This window comes from Oncorhynchus gorbuscha, linkage group LG26, assembly GCF_021184085.1.
Source record: "Oncorhynchus gorbuscha isolate QuinsamMale2020 ecotype Even-year linkage group LG26, OgorEven_v1.0, whole genome shotgun sequence".
NCBI lineage: Eukaryota > Metazoa > Chordata > Actinopteri > Salmoniformes > Salmonidae > Oncorhynchus > Oncorhynchus gorbuscha.
This window is the reverse complement of record NC_060198.1, coordinates 7,333,482-7,354,527: the sequence shown is the minus strand read 5'-3', so window position 1 is coordinate 7,354,527 and position 21,046 is coordinate 7,333,482. Positions and strand designations below refer to the sequence as shown.

Sequence of the window (21,046 nt, the reverse complement as noted above, 5' to 3'; positions counted from 1 at the left end):
CAGCTATAGTTTGATATCATAAAGCGCCGTCTGTTCTTGATCTATCAAACTGTTCTCGATTTAGTACAGACTGGTAAGAGAATAGACTGATCGACTGATCAAGGTACAGATACCTCCCACAAGGTTAATGTCCCCTCGTTAATATACCAGATAAAGTCATCAACTGAATTAGATACTTCATTTTTTTTATTTTTTTTTATTTCACCTTTATTTAACCAGGTAGGCCAGTTGAGAACAGGTTCTCATTTACAACTGTGACCTGGCCAATAAAATGCAAAGCAGGGCGACAAAAACAACAACACAGAGTTACACATGGGATAAACAGACATACACACAATAGAAAAATCTATATACAGTCAAATCTACAAATCTTACTTAACATAGTGATGAGGCCTGATACTGGTATTGGAAATTAAAATCATCAGTCAAACGTCGCCAATCAATTCTCACAAATCACCCTCATGTCTTTTTTTTCACCTTTTCACTGGTAATAGACATGGGCTATTTGATTTTCAAACAACCAAACTGCCAGAAGCCAACAAACGTGTTTGTTCTTGTAGCATAACTAGGAAGCAGACAGTTAATGATCAACTGACATTCTGTTAGCATACAGTGTAACTTAACACTGTGCATGTTTTCCTTTAGGTCGTGTGCGTGTGTGTGCGTGTGTGTGCGTGTGTGTGCGTGCGTGCGTGCGTGTTTGTGCTTGCACCTTTGTCTACACTAAGGCTAATTTCCCATAGGAAGTATCCATTTGAAACAAATCACTAAACACAGTCAATCACATTGACCTGAGACACAACCTCAATATCTTTTGGATAATAAACAGAGGCAGAAACGAATCAAACTCAACAAAAAGATAAGACCTATTCATCATTCTTTCCTCCTTTTAGTTTTATTTGAGAATGACAGATGTACAGAAGACAGTTTTTCCAACCCATATTCCCGTTATTATGGACATACAATTCTCACCGCCTGTAGTCTGGTGCAACCACAGACAACGAACACACAATGGAGTAGTCGTAAATCCCAAACGCTGTGTGTGTGTGTGAGCGTGTGTGTGTTTGGCAACCATTGCTGAGGCTAAACAGGACGTAGCCCAAAAATATGTTGTGGGATAAGGACGGACCAGGACAGCTGGGGTACTTACTAATGGAACGAGCCAGGGCTGTCAGGGCTCTTCCTTTGAGTCAAGACAATAAGGAGCGTAAAGCTTTGCCAAAGACACTAAAATAAAAGTGTGTTTCTGTTGGAGTGAGTGTGTTTGTGTGTGTGTGTGTGTGGGGGGGAGGTACAGTATCTACACCTGGATTCATAAAGAACCCAACTTTACAGACATAGTCATGTAACAGATATAGGACTGAGGGTCAAAGAGGATCGCTTAAAAGGTTAAGATGGCACGCATGGAGGAGGTCTGTTCTTAAAAACAGGAAGCCAAGGGACAGAAGTGTTTTCGCCGAGCGTTTCTTCATGAATGTCAGGAAATTCAAGGAAGTGTTGAACCGGTGTTGAACTGTAATTAGGCTACATTTAGCATCGCTCTTTAAGAAGACATGATGGCCTTCGGGGGGAGAGGGCAGGAAGTCCGTCCGAGTCCACTCATGGAACCTGGTTGGGGTCAAGCTTGACATGATCACCCTAGGTACTAGCACTACCACCTGGTGTAGACTTTGGTCAATTGGTGACGTGGCGAACATTTTAAAGTAAGCCGTGTCAGACAACAGCAGTTTTCCTCATTCACACACACACACCCACCCATTCTTACTTATTTCGGCCCAGTGGTCGTGTGGGAGCATCTAGGCCATTGAAAACTCCTCTCCAATTCATGCCACCAATTGAATCGGACTCAATGCATGTATGTTTATATTCAAAATGTGCACACCATGTGTGAGTATGCCGCCTGATCTACAAAAAAAGAACCTTCGGTTTGCGGCCCTGATTTAGTTTAGATTGAAGCCACCATCCAGCCTCAAGTGTTTGTTATGGTTACGTAGCCGGAATCGTTAAAGGGGGAAATGGTCAATATTATTGTCAGTATGATTCAATGGCAATGTTTTCAACTCAAACAAGAAGGGCTTAGTTAACCAGTTGTTTTCATCACTCTCCTCTGAATACTCCAAACAGAACTTTTATGACACCACCCTCACACAACAATGCCATGTCTCACTGGGTAAAATGAATAGAATTCCCCAGGATAGATCGAAATGGTATGGTTCGTTCGCTAGTCCTTTTTTTCAGTCGATAATAATAGTGTTGGCACGTGTGAATCGGGAATGAGTGATTGGAGGGGAATTTTCCATTCATTACACAACACAGAAGGTCAAGATAGTGGGCCTATATGCGTTCAACTATTCTTCACGTTGGTTGCCTTCCCAAGATCCCCCACCACCCACTCCAATTTAACCCCTGATAGAAACACTCAGCCCATAAGCCTTTTCATTCTCCATTTTTGCCAATATCACTTACATCTGTCACTCCTAGTCATTCACAAAGCCATTATCACCCCTAAGAGATATATAAGCAGTGAACATCCTTGAGGATAATGTAAACTACTCTGAGGCGGAGGGGCTCCGATGTCACCGTGGATACGCGATGACAGCTTAAGTCAGAGGCGTGACTCTTGAGGGGTAACCCAGGCTGTCTGCCAGGGGCAGAGGGGCACCGAGGCACACCAGGAGGCAGACGGGACTCATTTGAGGTGAAAGGTAGAGTGCTGAGGGTAAAGAATGTGACCGCTTGGTTCCTCTGCCCCACTCTGGACCCAAACATAGTGCGGTTACTCATCAGAGAGAGAGACGGGATGACACTGTGAGAGATAAGCCCATAGAACTAGCGTTCCAGCATAGCCTATAGCTCTCACATAGTCTGCCTATGTCCACACTCTCCATTGTATACTATGCCCATCTTTATTTCATATTGACAGTTCTTTAAAATTATTTGCAAGACACATTCTCTCTGGAAGGCAATGCAATGTTCGATTCTACTCTATTCCCCTGTATAGCCTACAATGAAATTGTCCAAGTGTCCATGTTACTCATATCCTTTATGATTGTTGGAAACTGGCAGCGAGCGCGTTAACAACACTTTGTCATGACTCCACCTTTTATGTAAATGTCTGTGTGTGAGTGAGGCTCAAGGCGCTGAGGGCGCACAGTGAATGGGGGAGCCGCCTTCACTACCGCTCTGCTTGGTGCTTAGGGAAGCTGGCGTGCACTGTGTTTATATCCCAATCCGGAGAAAGAATCGACCGTTCTGGATGTAGCCTCCAATCATGTTGTCGGCGTTGGAATGTGCATCAATACCGCAAGTGTTTGAATATTGAGAGCCGGGATATAAGGGCTGCGGACTGGAATTGTAGTCATGGGAGGCCAGATAACGCGAAATGCCTTGTACGGTAAGGAAAAATAACGTTTAGATAGACATGGATCACGTCACCATTGCTTATACTGTACACACTGTAGGTTATCGTTTCGTTCAATATGCAATGCAATGGAGAATAGTTGGAGAGTGCAATTCCTGTCGCGTAAAACAACGTTGCGTGTGTATCAGGTAGGCTACCCAAATTCTGATGTCACACAGATGTCACACTATAGACAGTTCATTATAGACATGTGCATACATTGGCTAGGCTACAGACGGCTATTCCCTTTGATCAGTGTTATAGTAGAAATACAAACATTGAGGTTTTTCCTTTGGGTCGATTGGATATATTCTGTATTGAATGCAGTTGAGTAATTCATAGCAATTCATAGGAAAACCTGCTGTCAATATTCGTCTATCATCCCTTTATCCGTTTCCACGTTGATGCCATCGTTTGCGTCGCCTTCTATTGATGATAGTAACTGTAGACGCAATTTGTAAGAAGGTTGCGCCCCCCCAAGCTCTTCGGTGTATTTCAGTTGTCTCACGTTGGTGTGGTGGTTTCCTCCCCCCAAGCCCCTCGGTGTATTTCAGTTGTCTCATGTTGGTGTGGGGGTTTCCCCCCCAAGCTCCTCGGTGTATTTCAGTTGTCTCACGTTGGTGTGGGGGTTTCCTCCCCCCAAGCCCCTCGGTGTATTTCAGTTGTCTCACGTTGGTGTGGGGTTTCCCCCCCACCCTCGTTGTCTCACGTTGGTGTGGGGTTTCCCCCCCACCCTCCCAAGCCCCTCGTTGTCTCACCTTGGTGTGGGGGTTTCCTCCCCCCAAGCCCCTCGGTGTATTTCAGTTGTCTCACGTTGGTGCGGGGGTTTCCTCCCCCCAAGCCCCTCGGTGTATTTCAGTTGTCTCATGTTGGTGTGGGGGTTTCCCCCCCAAGCTCCTCGGTGTATTTCAGTCGTCTCACGTTGGTGTGGTGGTTTCCTCCCCCCAAGCCCCTCGGTGTATTTCAGTTGTCTCATGTTGGTGTGGGGGTTTCCCCCCCAAGCTCCTCGGTGTATTTCAGTTGTCTCACGTTGGTGTGGGGGTTTCCTCCCCCAAGCCCCTCGGTGTATTTCAGTTGTCTCACGTTGGTGTGGGGTTTCCCCCCCACCCTCGTTGTCTCACGTTGGTGTGGGGTTCCCCCCCCCCCACCCTCCAAGGCCCCTCGTTGTCTCACGTTGGTGTGGGGGTTTCCTCCCCCCAAGCCCCTCGGTGTATTTCAGTTGTCTCACGTTGGTGCGGGGGTTTCCTCCCCCCAAGCCCCTCGGTGTATTTCAGTTGTCTCATGTTGGTGTGGGGGTTTCCCCCCCAAGCGCCTCGGTGTATTTCAGTCGTCTCACGTTGGTGTGGTGGTTTCCTCCCCCCAAGCCCCTCGGTGTATTTCAGTTGTCTCATGTTGGTGTGGGGGTTTCCCCCCCAAGCTCCTCGGTGTATTTCAGTTGTCTCACGTTGGTGTGGGGGTTTCCTCCCCCAAGCCCCTCGGTGTATTTCAGTTGTCTCACGTTGGTGTGGGGTTTCCCCCCCACCCTCGTTGTCTCACGTTGGTGTGGGGTTCCCCCCCACCCCCCCACCCTCCAAGGCCCCTCGTTGTCTCACGTTGGTGTGGGGGTTTCCCACACTCTGTGCACTGGGGGAAGTCAGTCATATCCAGCTGTGCTGTTAGTGGGCCAACCAAACCAATCAATAAATCAACTTGTGTTTATGTAGGCTATCACAGCTTAGCTCATCCTGTGCATAGCCTTATTGCCAAGTCCCAGAATTACAGTAAATGTCTCTAAAGAACAACATTTTAAAGGATTCCGTGGGCCTATGAAATGGTATTTTAACAATAAACATGACATGTATTCATTGCGCTTGGACCCTTCAGTGCAAGGGGAAACAAGTCAATTGCTGCAAGGCTGTAATTCAGAAAATGAATAGAACGCCGTATCGTTTATCAGTGAGCATAAGCTACGTGTTCTATTATTCAAGTCTATGGGCTGTCACACATGTAGGTCAGAACACGTGTAAAAACACGCCCAGTCACATCCATCCAAGTAACATAATAAACACAATATACAGTTCATAAAAACACAATGCTGCAGCGATGCATTGGATCAGGTTACTAAAGGCCTTGTCTAGATAACACATGTTGACTTAGTTGTCTGGACCTGTAGCTGTGGAGTGGCCTACCTCCACCATACTGACACCAAGTCCCTCACAGCCTCCCAGGAGTCAGACCACCTGATCATTAGGTCTAATCAAAGTCCATTGATGAATCCAATTAGGTAGATAAGGACACAGTAGGGCCTGAGACGACAGGACAGCAGAATGACCGTGTGTGCGCGTGTGTGTGTTTGCATGTAGGTGTGTGTGCGTGGCTTCTCACTGTAGGATCAAGGTCAAAGGCCTTAAAGAGAGAGGGAGAGGAGTCCATGTTTACTAGCCTAGTTTCTTGGTTTTACACTGCACTTTCAGTTTCTATATGAAAGGAGTTAGCTGAAATCTAACCGTAAGTATGATTTTAAGTGAGTGAGTTTCGGTGTAAAGGCTAGTGTGAAGTGGTGAAAAGGCCAGTTCTGTAGCAGAACACATCAGGACAATGTTGTGGCTGAATGTGTTGGGAGCACTTGTTGAGGTTCTCTATAGGAGAGAGATCCTCTACAGGAAGTTCAGTCTCCAAATACGAGCTGCTGATTGATGTGAAAGTCTTATCAAGGTTCCGTGTCTCACCTTGTCCTTTCGAATATGAAATGTCATTTGGATATAGTCATGGGACTGAAGAAATGCACACAGATCACTCATCATGCAGAGGCTGTTCATGATTAAAGGCTAAAGTGGTATTACACATATCATCTGTCTCAAGTCACTGGAGAGAGGGAGAACATGAAAGAAATAGGGAAAGAAACAAGTAGGAGAAGTTTATTTTTATTTATTTAACTAGGCAAGTCAGTTCAGAACAAATTCTTATTATCAGTGACGGCCTAGGAACAGTGGGTTAACTGCCTCGTTCAGGGGCAGAACGACAGATTTGTACCTTGTCAGCTCAGGGATTTGAACTTGCAACCTTTCAGTTACTAGTCCAACGCTCTAACCACTAGGCTACCCTGCCGCCCCAGCAGTAACTCAGGGTCTACTAACAGAGTAGTGCCCAGTGTGTTTAGTCATGGCCTCTTGCCATGGTGTGACAGGAACACATGTCTAGGGGGTCAAGCGGCATTGGTGGGTGCCACCAGTGTCTCCCTCCCTGTGGATTCAGACTGGGTTAACGTGAGTCAACACACACATAGCAACACACACATACACACTTTGTGACAATGCCCCTGTTGTCACATACCCCATATTCCTCTTGACTTGACAGGTCACCTTTGAGGCGGCGCATAACGACTGTGGGTGTGTGTGTGTGTGTTAGTGCGTTAGTGCTAACATGTGCGTCAGTAAAAATAGCGTCCTGCTTGCAATCAATATACTCTCACCAGGCTCCTCCACAAAGCATTCTACAAACCTACTGTGGAGGAGCATAGAGTCATTATATTGTCATACTACACCATATCGAAGCTAAAAATGGTTATTACTTATTGATTGCAGCTGCTTAACACTGTTCTCTGGGGGAATGTGGCAACATGGGTGAGCTCAGGTGTACGACTTAGCGAGACGACAGTCACGACGTGAGGTCTTTATTAAGTTGGACAGCTCACCTTGCACTCTCAGGTCGTCATGACGCCATGACGGGGATGTGTAAATTATTCAGCTGACACAGTCTCGGTTGAAGCAGAGGGAAAGGCTATTTGAGAACGGAGCTAGCAATGTCACTAAATTTAGCTTGCGTTAGTAGTATATTTTGTATACATTTTTTTGTGTGTTATCTATGGAATTGCGCACAGGAATAGTTTTCCTCTTTTAATCTTGAAAATCTTGAACATCTGCTCAGTCCCGACTCTCGAGCCATGCGTCTATCAAGTGCAAAACAATGGTGTTGTCATGTCGTTGCCTAGCAGCAGATGAGGTAGCCCAGGTTACCACAAACATAAGTGCTGGCGCCCAGTTAGAAGAGCAGTAGAGCAGAAGGCAGCCATAGCTACAGTATCATTGGCAGTAATCTCTTCCTACCTGTAAACCCAGCAGGATAGTGTTGGGTTTTACCCACTTGATCTGTATCTCTGTCATAGCAGCTGTCATTCACACATTTACACTTAGTAACCTCAGCCTCGTATACCTCAGTCTAACTTATATGACCAATATGTCATTCACACATGAACACTAGCAACTCCAGCCTCCAGAAAATGGAATTGCTTGTCTATAACACAAACATTACGAATGTATGATGCATAGAGGCAATGCAATAAGAGACAATGCTAGTGCTGTACAGTATATTGTTAGCTTGATCTATGTGAGTGTGATTTGTTGATTCATTTCATAGTTCATCATTTCAAGCCGAAACGCCATTTGCTGATGACCGAAATGATATACACATTGTTCAGACGACCTATGCAAACATCGTTAAAATGTTGTTTGTCACCATGCCTCAGGCTTATCTACAATATTGTGTAAACGCCATTGCCAACAGATGCTTACAGAAAGAAATGTGAAACTGAATACGAAACTCAGATCCTGTGTTTATTTTGTGTAATCTTTATTTTATAGAACTTTTTCAATCCCCCGAATTCCTGTATTTGTAAGCAGACATTCAAATCCTCTATTCCTACTGCTGCTCTGACTGTGGGTCGATCATAAGGCTAAACGTCTGCCCAGAGTGTGTGTGTGTGCATTCGTGTGTGTGTGTGTGTGTGTTCGTGCATGTCTGTGTGTTGGTCCCGGATCTCTGGAGGATGTGTGTATTAAGCTGTGTTTTATAGAGAAGCAAGCCTGGGGAGCTATGAGTGACAGGTGGAAATTAGTTTGTATTTTGTTTCATTTTTTGTTGTTGTCATTTAGCAGACGCTCTTGTACAGAGCGACTTACAGGAGCAATTAGGGATAAGTGCCTTGCTCAAAGGCACATCGACTGATTTCACCTAGTTAACTTGGGGATTCGGACCAGCAACATTTTGGGTTCCTTTGCTGAACCTCTTAACTGCTGGTCTAACACCCAGCCCACACTTCAATGAAGAGGAGAGAGGGGAGGTTATGTTGCTTTGCTGTGGGTCTCAGTTGCTGATAGACACCCTGGCAAGCTCCATTGTCCCTGCATTCTTAGAATCCTGCTTGCCCTATGTTGCCACAGCGATTCTGTTTATGGCTTAATTATGCTTTGATTGGCACATTGTATGACAATAGTATGACACAATACCCGTTTTCTTGTGGAATCATAACTGTGTATTGTAAGGAGAATAGTATTATGAGGACTAATACCCTGTGTTTTATGAAGATATTATAGTATTATGATGACTACTACTATGTGTATTATGAAGACATAGTATTATGATGACTAGTACTATGTGTATTATGAAGACATTATAGTATTATGATGACTAATACCATGTGTTTTATGAAGACATTATAGTATTATGAGGACTAGTACTATGTGTATTATGAAGACATTATAGTATTATGTTGACTAGTAGTATGTGTTTATGAATACAATAGGGTTGGGCGGTAACCAAATGTTCATATGTGACCCACCACCTTGATTCGTTCCTATGTAGCAAAATTTGAAATGGTGTTTTTACATTGATAAAAGTAGAGGCTCAGAGCTAGAAAATTGTATATCATACACTGTAGTTGGGGAAGTATGGGAAATTAATTATTCTTGGAAAGGCTGATCAACTTGTAAACCCACATTTGAGAAAATGGCCCGTAAATGGGTTGGTACACCTACTGGAGAGATTTTCTTTATCTACACCAATTTAACATCGTTCACACCCTCTTAAGCCTTAGCCCCACCCATGTCTTTAGGGATTCACTTGTGAGGCCATGTACTAAACAGAGTGTATCAGCTAGTGTAGTAAACAACCAAAGATTAAGACTAAAAGTGGTGAGAGTAGTAGCAAAAAGTAGTAGTAAAAATACACTTGATCTAATCCTTGGTCTATATCCTAATCTGACTTTGGTGTTCTTCTTCACATTACCGTCTCTGGTAAACACATACTATATCAAGTAGAATCCATGTTTATTTGTCACATACAGAGGAAACAGAAGGTGTAAACGGTTACTTGCATAGAGTCTTTTTTTTAGACCCATAATGCCAACCCATACTATCATGCACCAGTCTCAGTTTTTTAGACCCATAATGCCGTAGAAACACCATGACTGTAATCATGCACCATGCATATATTATTATTATATAAATCTGCAGGTGAGCTAAAGCTAATCAACTAGGTTCAATGTTAGCTAGCTAACATGAGGCTATAACTAGCAATGCATATGGCTTTCAAAGATACAAATACTATTACTGCACAGCTCATTCACGTAGCATTAGCTAGCAAGCCAGCCAGCTAACGTAAGCTAGCTAGCTAACAGTACGCTGGTGCTTGCAATGAAAACGACTTTCGGACCAAACGAATGTGACAGGTGAAATGAGGAACGTGATCTGTTTTATCTTCTAACGTATTGCACAAGTTGACTGCAGGTATTTACTTCAAAAGTAGCTACAAATATTTTGATTTGGATTCATGTGTGAGGCCATGTACTATGAAAAACTTTAACAAAATAGTTTCAACGGCATTGAGAAACCGTCCCGTGGCTATTTCCAAGTACCCCGGTATACAATCTCTGGTACACCGCCCAAGCCTAGAAGACAATACCATTATGATGACTAGTACCATGTGTATTATGAAGACAATAGTATTATGAGGACTAATTCTGTTTTATGTGGGCAATACCATAATGAGGACTCAAGTGCTATTGTATGAATGACAGTTATAACTGAAAGATAAGATACAACCAGGAAGTCATGACTCCAACGTCAATTTGTTCTCCTGAACAAATATTTGAATATTTATCCTAGCTGATGGAACACTATTCACATTCTATGCCATTATACTGTCAGTAACCCGTGCAGTATGGCAATTACATTCCCTCACACTGCTCTAAGGGTGTGTCGTGGCACCCTATTCCCTACATAGATATATACAGTACATGCACTAAATAGGGAATAGGCTGTCAATTGAGACGCAGCCCACTCAGTCTAGTTATACAACTACAGCAGGAAGATTAGTTTACAGTTTTACAAAGATGTTCATTGAAGGATGACATGTCTTAGTCACACAGAAGCCGTGTGTGTTCCGACAGGGATTAGACTTGTCATTACTGTGAGGTCATTAGCGAAATAAGTCCTCACACGCGCGCCGCGCACACACACACACTTCTCCAGGCTACGGAAGGAGAACCACAGTATGCACAATGTTTATCCATAAAGAGACATCCTTGACCTTTGGGAGAGAGGGAGAGAACAGTCATGTAAGGATTTTAAATGGACACTGACACACACACACACACACACACACACACACACACACACACACACACACACACACACACACACACACACACACACACACACACACACACACACACACTAATGAGGATGTTGCTGTGTTATGGGATGCAGCTTCCGGACTAGAAGGTTAAATAGAGCCATTTTAAAGCTGTGTGTGTGTGTGTGTGTGTGTGTGTGTGTGTGTGTGTGTGTGTGTGCTTGCGTGTGCTTGCGTGTGTGACAGACACCAACTTTGGACACGTTGCTGGAGCAACTACACGATCTGATAGGAGCACCTTATCCCTACCTACAGTGCATTTGGAAAGGATTCAGACCCTGTTATGCAGGTGAATGAGGACCCAAAAGCGACTTGGCGAAAACAGAGTCTTTATTCCAGTAAATGGCAAAAGTAATACTCCTGGACAATTAAAGAAGAAAACAAAACATGAAAAAACTTAAATCCACTCGTAGTGACGAGGACAGACTGGAGACTCGACCATTGACTGCAGGTTGCCTCGGGAAGGCACCGACCGTAGCAGACTAAGACACCTGCTCACACGCAGCATCTGAAGGAGACAAGACACGACAGGGCGAGACAATGACACAGCACAGCGAACATCATACAAGGATCCGACAAGGACAGAAGCGGAAAACAAGGGGAGAAATAGGGACTCTAATCAGAGGACAAAATAGGGGACAGGTGTGAAAAGACTAAATGAGTGAGTTAGGAGAATGAGGAACAGCTGGGAGCAGGAACGGAACGATAGAGAGAGGAGAGAGAGGGAGGGGGAGAGAGAGGGATAGAAAAAGGGAACGAAACCTAATAAGACCAGCAGGGGGAAACGAACAGAAGGGAAAGCATAATGACAAGACAATATAAGACAAAACATGACAGTACCCCCCCACTCACCGAGCGCCACCTGGCGCACTCGAGGAGGAATCCTGGCGGCAACGGAGGAAATCATCAATCAGCGAACGGTCCAGCACGTCCCGAGATGGAACCCAACTCCTCTCCTCAGGACCGTAACCCTCCCAATCCACTAAGTACTGGTGACCACGTCCCCGAGAACGCATGTCCATGATCCTACGTACCTTGTAAATAGGTGCGCCCTCGACAAGGACGGGGGGGGAAGACGAACGGGGTGCGAAGAAAGGGCTTGACACAGGAGACATGGAAGACAGGATGGACGCGACGAAGATGTCGCAGAAGAATCAGTCGCACAGCGACAGGATTGACGACCTGGGAGACACGGAACGGACCAATGAACCGCGGAGTCAACTTACGAGAAGCTGTCGTAAGGGGAAGGTTACGAGTGGAAAGCCACACTCTCTGGCCGCGACAATACCTAGGACTCTTAATCCTACGTTTATTGGCGGCTCTCACAGTCTGCGCCCTGTAACGGCAAAGTGCAGACCTCACCCTCCTCCAGGTGCGCTCACAACGTTGGACAAACGCCTGAGCGGAGGGAACGCTGGACTCGGCGAGCTGGGACGAGAACAGAGGAGGCTGGTAACCCAGACTACTCTGAAACGGAGATAGCCCGGTAGCAGACGAAGGAAGCAAGTTGTGAGCGTATTCTGCCCAGGGGAGCTGTTCTGCCCAAGACGCAGGGTTTCTAAAAGAAAGGCTGCGTAGTATGCGACCAATCGTCTGATTGGCCCTTTCTGCTTGACCGTTAGACTGGGGATGAAAACCGGAAGAGAGACTGACGGAAGCACCAATCAAACGACAGAACTCCCTCCAAAACTGTGACGTGAATTGCGGGCCTCTGTCTGAAACGGCGTCTAACGGGAGGCCATGAATTCTGAACACATTCTCGATGATGATTTGTGCCGTCTCCTTAGCGGAAGGAAGCTTAGCGAGGGGAATGAAATGTGCCGCCTTAGAGAACCTATCGACAACCGTAAGAATCACAGTCTTCCCCGCAGATGAAGGCAGACCGGTAATGAAGTCTAAGGCGATGTGAGACCATGGTCGAGAAGGAATGGGAAGCGGTCTGAGACGACCGGCAGGAGGAGAGTTACCTGACTTAGTCTGCGCGCAGTCCGAACAAGCAGCCACGAAACGGCGCGTGTCACGCTCCTGAGTAGGCCACCAAAAGCGCTGGCGAATAGAAGCAAGAGTACCTCGAACGCCGGGATGGCCAGCTAACTTGGCAGAGTGAGCCCACTGAAGAACAGCCAGACGAGTAGAAACAGGAACGAAAAGAAGGTTACTAGGACAAGCGTGCGGCGACGCAGTGTGAGTGAGTGCTTGCTTAACCTGTCTCTCAATTCCCCAGACTGTCAACCCGACAACACGCCCATAAGGAAGAATCCCCTCGGGATCAGTAGAAGCCACAGAAGAACTAAAGAGACGGGATAAGGCATCAGGCTTGGTGTTCTTATTACCCGGGCGATAAGAAATCACAAACTCGAAACGAGCGAGCAGCGCCGGCTCGTTCCAGTCACTAGAGGCAGCAAGAGTGCGAAACTCTATAGAGTAATCCGTTATGGATCGATCACCTTGACATAGGGAAGCCAGGGCCCTAGAAGCCTCCCTACCAAAAACTGAACGATCAAAAACCCGTATCATCTCCTCTTTAAAGTTCAGGTAATTGTTAGAACAATCAGCCCTTGCCTCCCAGATAGCTGTGCCCCACTCTCGAGCCCGGCCAGTAAGGAGTGATATGACGTAAGCAACCCGAGCTCTCTCTCTTGAGTATGTGTTGGGTTGGAGAGAGAACACAATATCACACTGGGTGAGAAAGGAGCGACACTCAGTGGGCTGCCCGGAGTAACAAGGTGGGTTATTAACCCTAGGTTCCGGAGACTCGGCAGACCAGGAAGTAGCTGGTGGCACGAGACGAAGACTCTGGAACTGTCCAGAGAGGTCGGAAACCTGAGCGGCCAGGGTCTCAACGGCATGACGAACAGCAGACAATTCCTGCTCGTGTCTGCCGAGCATAGCTCCCTGGATCTCGACGGCAGTGTTACGAGAATCCGTAGTCGCTGGGTCCATTCTTGGTCGGATCCTTCTGTTATGCAGGTGAATGAGGACCCAAAAGCGACTTGGCGAAAACAGAGTCTTTATTCCAGTAAATGGCAAAAGTAATACTCCTGGACAATTAAAGAAGAAAACAAAACATGAAAAAACTTAAATCCACTCGTAGTGACGAGGACAGACTGGAGACTCGACCATTGACTGCAGGTTGCCTCGGGAAGGCACCGACCGTAGCAGACTAAGACACCTGCTCACACGCAGCATCTGAAGGAGACAAGACACGACAGGGCGAGACAATGACACAGCACAGCGAACATCATACAAGGATCCGACAAGGACAGAAGCGGAAAACAAGGGGAGAAATAGGGACTCTAATCAGAGGACAAAATAGGGGACAGGTGTGAAAAGACTAAATGAGTGAGTTAGGAGAATGAGGAACAGCTGGGAGCAGGAACGGAACGATAGAGAGAGGAGAGAGAGGGAGGGGGAGAGAGAGGGATAGAAAAAGGGAACAAACCTAATAAGACCAGCAGGGGGAAACGAACAGAAGGGAAAGCATAATGACAAGACAATATAAGACAAAACATGACAGACCCCTTGACTTTTCCACATTTTCTTAAGTTACAGCCTTATTCTCAAATGGATTTAATAAATGGTTTGTCTTATCAATCTACACACAATACCCCATAATGACAAAACGAAAACTGATTTGTATAAATGTTTGCAAATGTATTAAAAATAAGAAACAGAAATACCTTATTTACATAATTATTCAGACGCTTTGCTATGAGACTCGAAATTGAGCTCAGGTGCATCCTTTTTCCATTGATCATCCTTGAGATGTTTCTACAACTTGACTGGAGTCCACCTGTGGTAAATTCAATTGATTGGACATGATTTGGAAAGGCACACACCTGTCTATATAAGGTCCCATAGTTGACAGTGCATGTCAAAGCAAAAACCAAGCCATGAGGCGAAGGAATTGTCCGTAGAGCTCCCAGACAGGATTGTGTCAAGGCACAGATCTTGGGAAGGGTACCAAAACGTTTCTGCAGCACTGAAGGTCCCCAAGAACAGAGTGGCCTCCATCATTCTTAAATGGAAGAAGTTCCTCTGTGGAGATGGGAGAACCTTCCAGAAGGACAACCATCTCTGCAGCACTCCACCAATCAGGCCTTTATGGTAGAGTGGCCAGACTGAAGCCACTCCTCAGTAAAAGGCACGGAAGCCCGCTTGTATTTTGCCAAAATGCCCCTTAAGGACTCTCAGACCATGAGAAAAAAAGATTCTCTTGAATGCCAAGCGTCACATCTGGAGGAAACCTGGCACCATCCCTACTGTGAAGCCTGGTGGTGGCAGCATCATGCTGTGGGGATGTATTTCAGCGGCAGGGACTAGGAGACTAGTCACGATCAAGGGAAAGATGAACCAAGCCAAGTACAGAGAGATCCTTGAGTGAAACCTGCTCCAGAGCATTCAGACTGGGGCGAAGGGTCACAGACTGGAGTAAAGGGTCTGAATACTTATGTAAATGTAATATTTCAATGTTGTTATTGTTAATACATTTGGAACAATGTCTAAAAACCTGTTTTTACTTTGTCATAGATTGATGAGGGGGGAAATGATTTAATACATTTTAGAATAAGGCTGAAACGTAACACAATGTGGAAAAAGCCAAGGGGTCTGGATACATTCCAAATGCATGGTATTTGTACACACAGTATCTACCTCAATTACCTCGTATCCCTGCACATTGACTCTATAGCCAAGTTACCGTTACTCACTGTGTATTTATTATTACGTGTTATTCCGTTCTATTATTTCTCTAGTTTCTTTCTCTGCATTGTTGGGAAGGGCCCGTAAATAAGCATTTCACTATTAGTTTATCGAGCAGGTGACAAATAACTTTTTATTTTATTTAAATACCCCTTGTGTCTTGCATTCCTCTCTACCTGATTCATAGAGTTACCTCTTTTGTGTACAGAAAGAAATCAATCAAATTGGACACTTAGGCTCCTCGCTCGCTTTTCGCCTTCGAAAAATAGCTCGCTAACAGCTAATTAATCATCTATGGCTAATGGAATCAAAATGAGGTATTCATCATTATAAACAATGTTTTAATGCAGAGCTTGAATAGGAGAGTGGCTCCATGTGTGAACTATGTGTGCACACAGAACATCACTGAAACAATTGCCATAATTGGGCTTTTTCATCTCACTATTATACTGTAGGAATTGTACCCTCAACTCTAAAACTACACTCTCAGAAAAAAGGGTTCTTTGGCTGTCCCCATGGGAGAACCCTTTTTCGTTCCAGGTCATTTCCCCCTCTGGGTAAAGGGTTCTACATTGAACCCAATAAGGTTCCCTGGAACCAAAAGGGTTCTTCAAATGGTTCTCATATGGAGACAGCCAATGAACCCTTTTAGGTTCTAGATAGCACCTTTTTTTCCCTATGAGTGTAACCAATGGCAGTGAGAGCACAAATTAGGCATGTGAAATCCTATCAACAGTATATATATGTATGAGGTGGAAGGACCTGTTACACATGACCGGAATTGGAGCTTCGTAATCATCGGCTACGTCACCCAATATGCTTCCATCCTTCCGCAGATGTTACTTGAGGTCAAATTGTAGGCATTGGGAATTTTGTATTTATTTAACTAGGCAAGCCAGTTCAGATGGGACTCCTGATCACGGCCGGTTGTGATACAGCCCAGGATCGGAACGGGGTCTGTAGTGACGCCTCTAGCACTGAGATGCAGTGCCTTAGACCGCTGCACCACTCGGGAGCCCACCTATTGAGAATTAGAAGTGGAATTCTCTGGGAAGGTTGGTCATTCTGATTAACATCCCTCCGATGGTACAGACGTAGGATCTTAATTTGACCACTCTTTTGTTAATGATCATTTTCCTGTACAGCAGGAAATGGAGGCTTTTAGTGTATTCAGGTTTAAAAAGGCTTCTAAAGGTTGTAATTTCCACTTTTACATTTCTAACTTGATCTGCCGTAATGTAAAATGCATCAACTCCTACAATGAAAATATCAATTTATTATAATCCACATAATAATTCACATTTCCTGTTGCTGCAGGATTATTTTCTGCGAAACGCAGGTTAGCATTTTTCATCATGAATACTCTTCTGGAGGCAGCTCTGCGGAGTGTTCACTAGCTGGCACAGCTGTAAAGTCATAAAACCACACTGCTACTGTATTTCTACTTGGGATATTGCTTTTCAACAGTAGAAGTTCAAACATCGCTCATCATTCAAACTGCCCCTAATGCCTAACCCTATCCTTAAAAATGTCCTTCAGCGATGGTTAGAACTGTTACTGTTGAAAAGCAATATCCCAAGTATGAATACAGTAAAGTACAGACAGTAAAGGGTAAACAAACAACAACCAAATCTGAGCAAAAGAGTGTGTTTTTATTTTAGTAGGGCATTCTAGGAGTTGGTCTGATGGGAATCTGTGACTTACCCGGACCACCTATAGAGATGTGCCTTGTGTTAAGTAAATCAGGTGTGGAATGAGGTGAAAAGGAGACTGGGGCACCTCTTTAAATTCAGACCAAAAAGCTAACCGCTGGGCTATTTAATGGAAATCGCTCCGTTCTGCCTCCAGGACAAGACTCATGACAAGAAACGCCAACCTGCGTTAGAAACTGGTCAAATTAATATCCTATATCTGTAGGCATAGCTCCAAAGCATTGACAGACAGCCTTTCAATAAGCATAAAACACAGCAATCCTTTATGGAAAAATGACTTTCATTCAGATAGGCTGAGATGAGTTGGGAAATATTAGTGATCCTACTGTAGCCTACAATGCTGTCCTGATAAACCGTGGCACTAAAATGCAATTATCAGTCATCTGTTGTCTGCTAGCAAACAAATAGCATCTGTCCGTATCAAGCCTGAGCCGTTCCCGCAAATCTAGCCTTTGACGCAGGGATTGAGGGTTGCTAAGGAACGTGAATTCACACTTAACCCCTGTTTCCCTCAACCAACAGCTGCGGCTCTCATTTCGCTAGTTGTCGCTAATGCATTCAGTTCAATCTGGCCTGACACACACATACTGTACACTACACACACACACACACACTGTCCAATCTGCTGCGACCATGTATGCCCCATTCGATGAATGCTCTCCCTTTGCCCCAACGCTAAGACAAAGGACATGATGCTTGATTATGGGGCCTGAGTGAGTAAGTGGTTGTATAGGCTAAACACTGGGAGTGGGTATCTATTGATAAAGTAGTGTCTTCCTCCCGAATGGCACCCTATTTCCTTGTTAGTGCACTCATTTTGGCCGTACATGTCACACCCTGACCTCAGTTATCTCTGTTTTCTTTATTATTTTGGTTAGGTCAGGGTGTGACGAGGTGGTTTGTTTAGTTTTTGTATTGTCTAGGGTTTTTGTATGTCTAGGGCTTATATGTCTATGGTTGCCTAGATTGGTTCTCAATCAGTCAGCTGTTTATCATTGTCTCTGATTGGGGACCATATTTAGGTAGCCATTTTCCTTGGGTATTCTGTGGGTTGTTATTCTATATTTAGTTGCCTGTCTACATTAGCCATATAGCTTCACGTTTTGTTGTTTTGTTCAGTGTTTGTTCTTTCATTAAAAGAGTTATGTACGCTTACCACGCTGCACCTTGGTCTCCTCTATACGACGACCGTGACAGTACCCTATAGGGCTCTGGTTGAAGGTAGTGCACTGTGTAGGGAATAGGGTGCCATTTGGGACGTAGGCTAGCTGTTATGTAGAACGCTGTATACTGGCCTTATCGGTGATTTCCAGAACCTCAGTTGCTGTTGCAGCCTTTGTTGAGGTTATCAATGGTAAAAAGTAGGAGAGCTGGGTTATTGTGATTTGTACAATTTGGTGAGGACAACCAAGATGCCCTGATTTTAATATAGAATAGAACAAAAACACAGTGAGCTAATTGAAAGGGCACAACAGGCTAATACCCCATTCACGTGACATTATGTACACTGCGTCTACAAAACATTAGGAACACCTGCTCTTTCCATGACATAGACTGACCAGGTGAATCCAGGTGAAAGCTGTGATCCCTTGTTGATCTCACTTGTTAAATCCAATCAAATCAACTACAATTTTATTAGTGACATGCGCCGACCTTACAGTGAAATGCTTACTTACGAGCCACTAACTAACAATGCAGCTTCAAAAAAATACGGATAAGAATAAGAGTTCAAAGTAGCAAGTAATTAAAGAGGAGCAGTAAAATAACAATAGCGACACTATATATGTGGAGTACCGGTTCAGAGTTAGCGTGCGGGGGCACCGGTTAGTTGAGGTAGTATGTACATGTAGGTGGAGTTGTTAAAGTGACTATGCATAGATGACAACTGGGAGTAGCAGTGGTGTAAAGAGGGGATGAGGGGGGGGGCACTGCAAATAGTCTGGGTAGCCATTTGATTAGATGTTCAGGAGTCTTATGTCTTGGGGTTGAAGCTGTTTAAAAGCCTCTAGACATGGCGCTCCAGTACTGCTTGCCGTGCGGTAGCAGAGAGAACAGTCTAAGACTAGGGTGGCTGGAGTCTTTGACAATTTTTAGGGCCTTCTTCTGACACCACCTGGTATAGAGGTCCTGGATGACCGGAAGCTTGGCTCCAGTGATGTACTGGGCCGTTCACACTACCCACTGTAGTGCGGAATCCACTTCAATCAGTGTAGATGAAGGGGAGGAGACAGGTTAAAGAAGGATTTTTATGTCTTGAGACAATTGAGACATGAATTGTGTTTGTGTGCCATTCAGAGGGTGAACGGGCCAGACAAAAGATTGAAGTGAATTTGAACGGGGTATGGTAGTAGGTACCAGGCGCACCGGTTTTTGTCAAGAACTATGACACTACAGGGTTTTTCACACTCAACAGTTTTCCGTGTGTATCAAAAATGGTCAATGGACATCCAGACAATTTGACACAACTTTGGGAAGCATTGGAGTCAACATGGACCAGCATCCCTGTGGAACGCTTTTGACACCTTATAGAGTCCATGTCCTGACGAATTGAGGCTGTTCTGGGGGCAAAAGGGAGTGCAGCTCAATAGTAGGAAGGTATTCCTACCTTTTTGTACACAGTGTAGGCCATTATAGCCAGAACAGTTGAAGGAGCCATGAAATTGAAACGAGACGTGTGTCTTTGAGAGCATGGCTGGCTGCTGCAGTGTAGTAGGTGACTGGGGACCCATTTTTAGAACCGCCACCTGCTCCCTGAGTCATTGGTAAACCCATTCATTCACTCTGCATCTTATTTATTACCAGTAGTTAGGACTCAGGCACACACTCATATTGAAGCTTTCTTATGCAGATGATCCTAGTGAGGCACTAATGGCCTAATTATCTATCTAGATGTAATTCCTAATAGTCATGATAATACTGAAGCTTTCCGTTGCAGATCCTACTGATGTGTTATAACAGATGTGGCTGCACTAGATAGAAGTGAAATCCTATAGTTTGTTCCTAATGCACTAGGTTCTCTATTTACATTATTTTTGTAGATAGTAATCAAATCATGTAGTTTGTGCGTCCCTGAGTTGGTTTATATGAGTCATATGATATATTGTACCGTACTGGAACTTTCCTAGTATTGCAGTTCCTAATGATGCGCTAGAATATCTATTTGGATTCTGTTACTAGATTTAAATCATGTAGTTTGAAGTTTCCTGTCCGTTTGTACTTCCCTGTACTTGTTTATATGAGTCACATGATGAACTGTATGCATTTTCCCGAGACAATACGAGGTTATTGGACACCCCCCCCCCTCCTTATATCAATAAATAATATTCAATTAAACTCAAAGTTCATTTACACGTGGTTTATACTATAAACATGGATACTATAATAGTATTATATTATATCCTACACTGTACAGTAATGATGCTTTATCCTAACTGAGAATGCCACGTTGTCACTGACTCAGGCTTGGCATCAATACTCACAACAGGATGATCATGTTGGGTCAGCGATGGTGCACATCAACCGCTGACTGTATTTGCCAGTCCTAAGGTCATAAGGTCAAGCACAAAGCAATGAACAGGGAGGGAAATGTCATTTCCTAGTCAAACATTGTAAAACGTTAAACAACAGCATGGGCAATTGGTTTTCGCTGGAGGACCGACCGGATTACTGAGCAACTGGTGTTTATGTGTCAGATTGTAGTGAGAGGTGAACTAGTAGGAAGAGGCCTAGAAATCCATAGAAGTTCCCCATAGACACAGATCTGGGATCAGCTGTAGCCTCCCTA

General features: G+C 44.6%; 1 protein-coding gene across 2 annotated transcripts in view; it reads left to right on the top strand.

Moving 5' to 3' along the window:
• LOC124015574 (E3 ubiquitin-protein ligase NEURL1-like) overlaps positions 1-21,046 on the top strand; it is a 92,789-nt gene that overhangs the window by 23,661 nt on the left and 48,082 nt on the right. Inside the window, exon 1 of one of the 2 annotated variants that reach the window (XM_046330893.1) lies at positions 3,141-3,394. The exons of the other annotated variant lie outside the window; for it this stretch is intronic. Coding sequence (XP_046186849.1) covers positions 3,361-3,394 — 34 coding nt within the window. The 5' untranslated portion in view covers positions 3,141-3,360. Of the gene's footprint in view, positions 1-3,140; positions 3,395-21,046 lie in introns of those variants that run through there. 2 annotated transcript variants of the gene reach the window in all.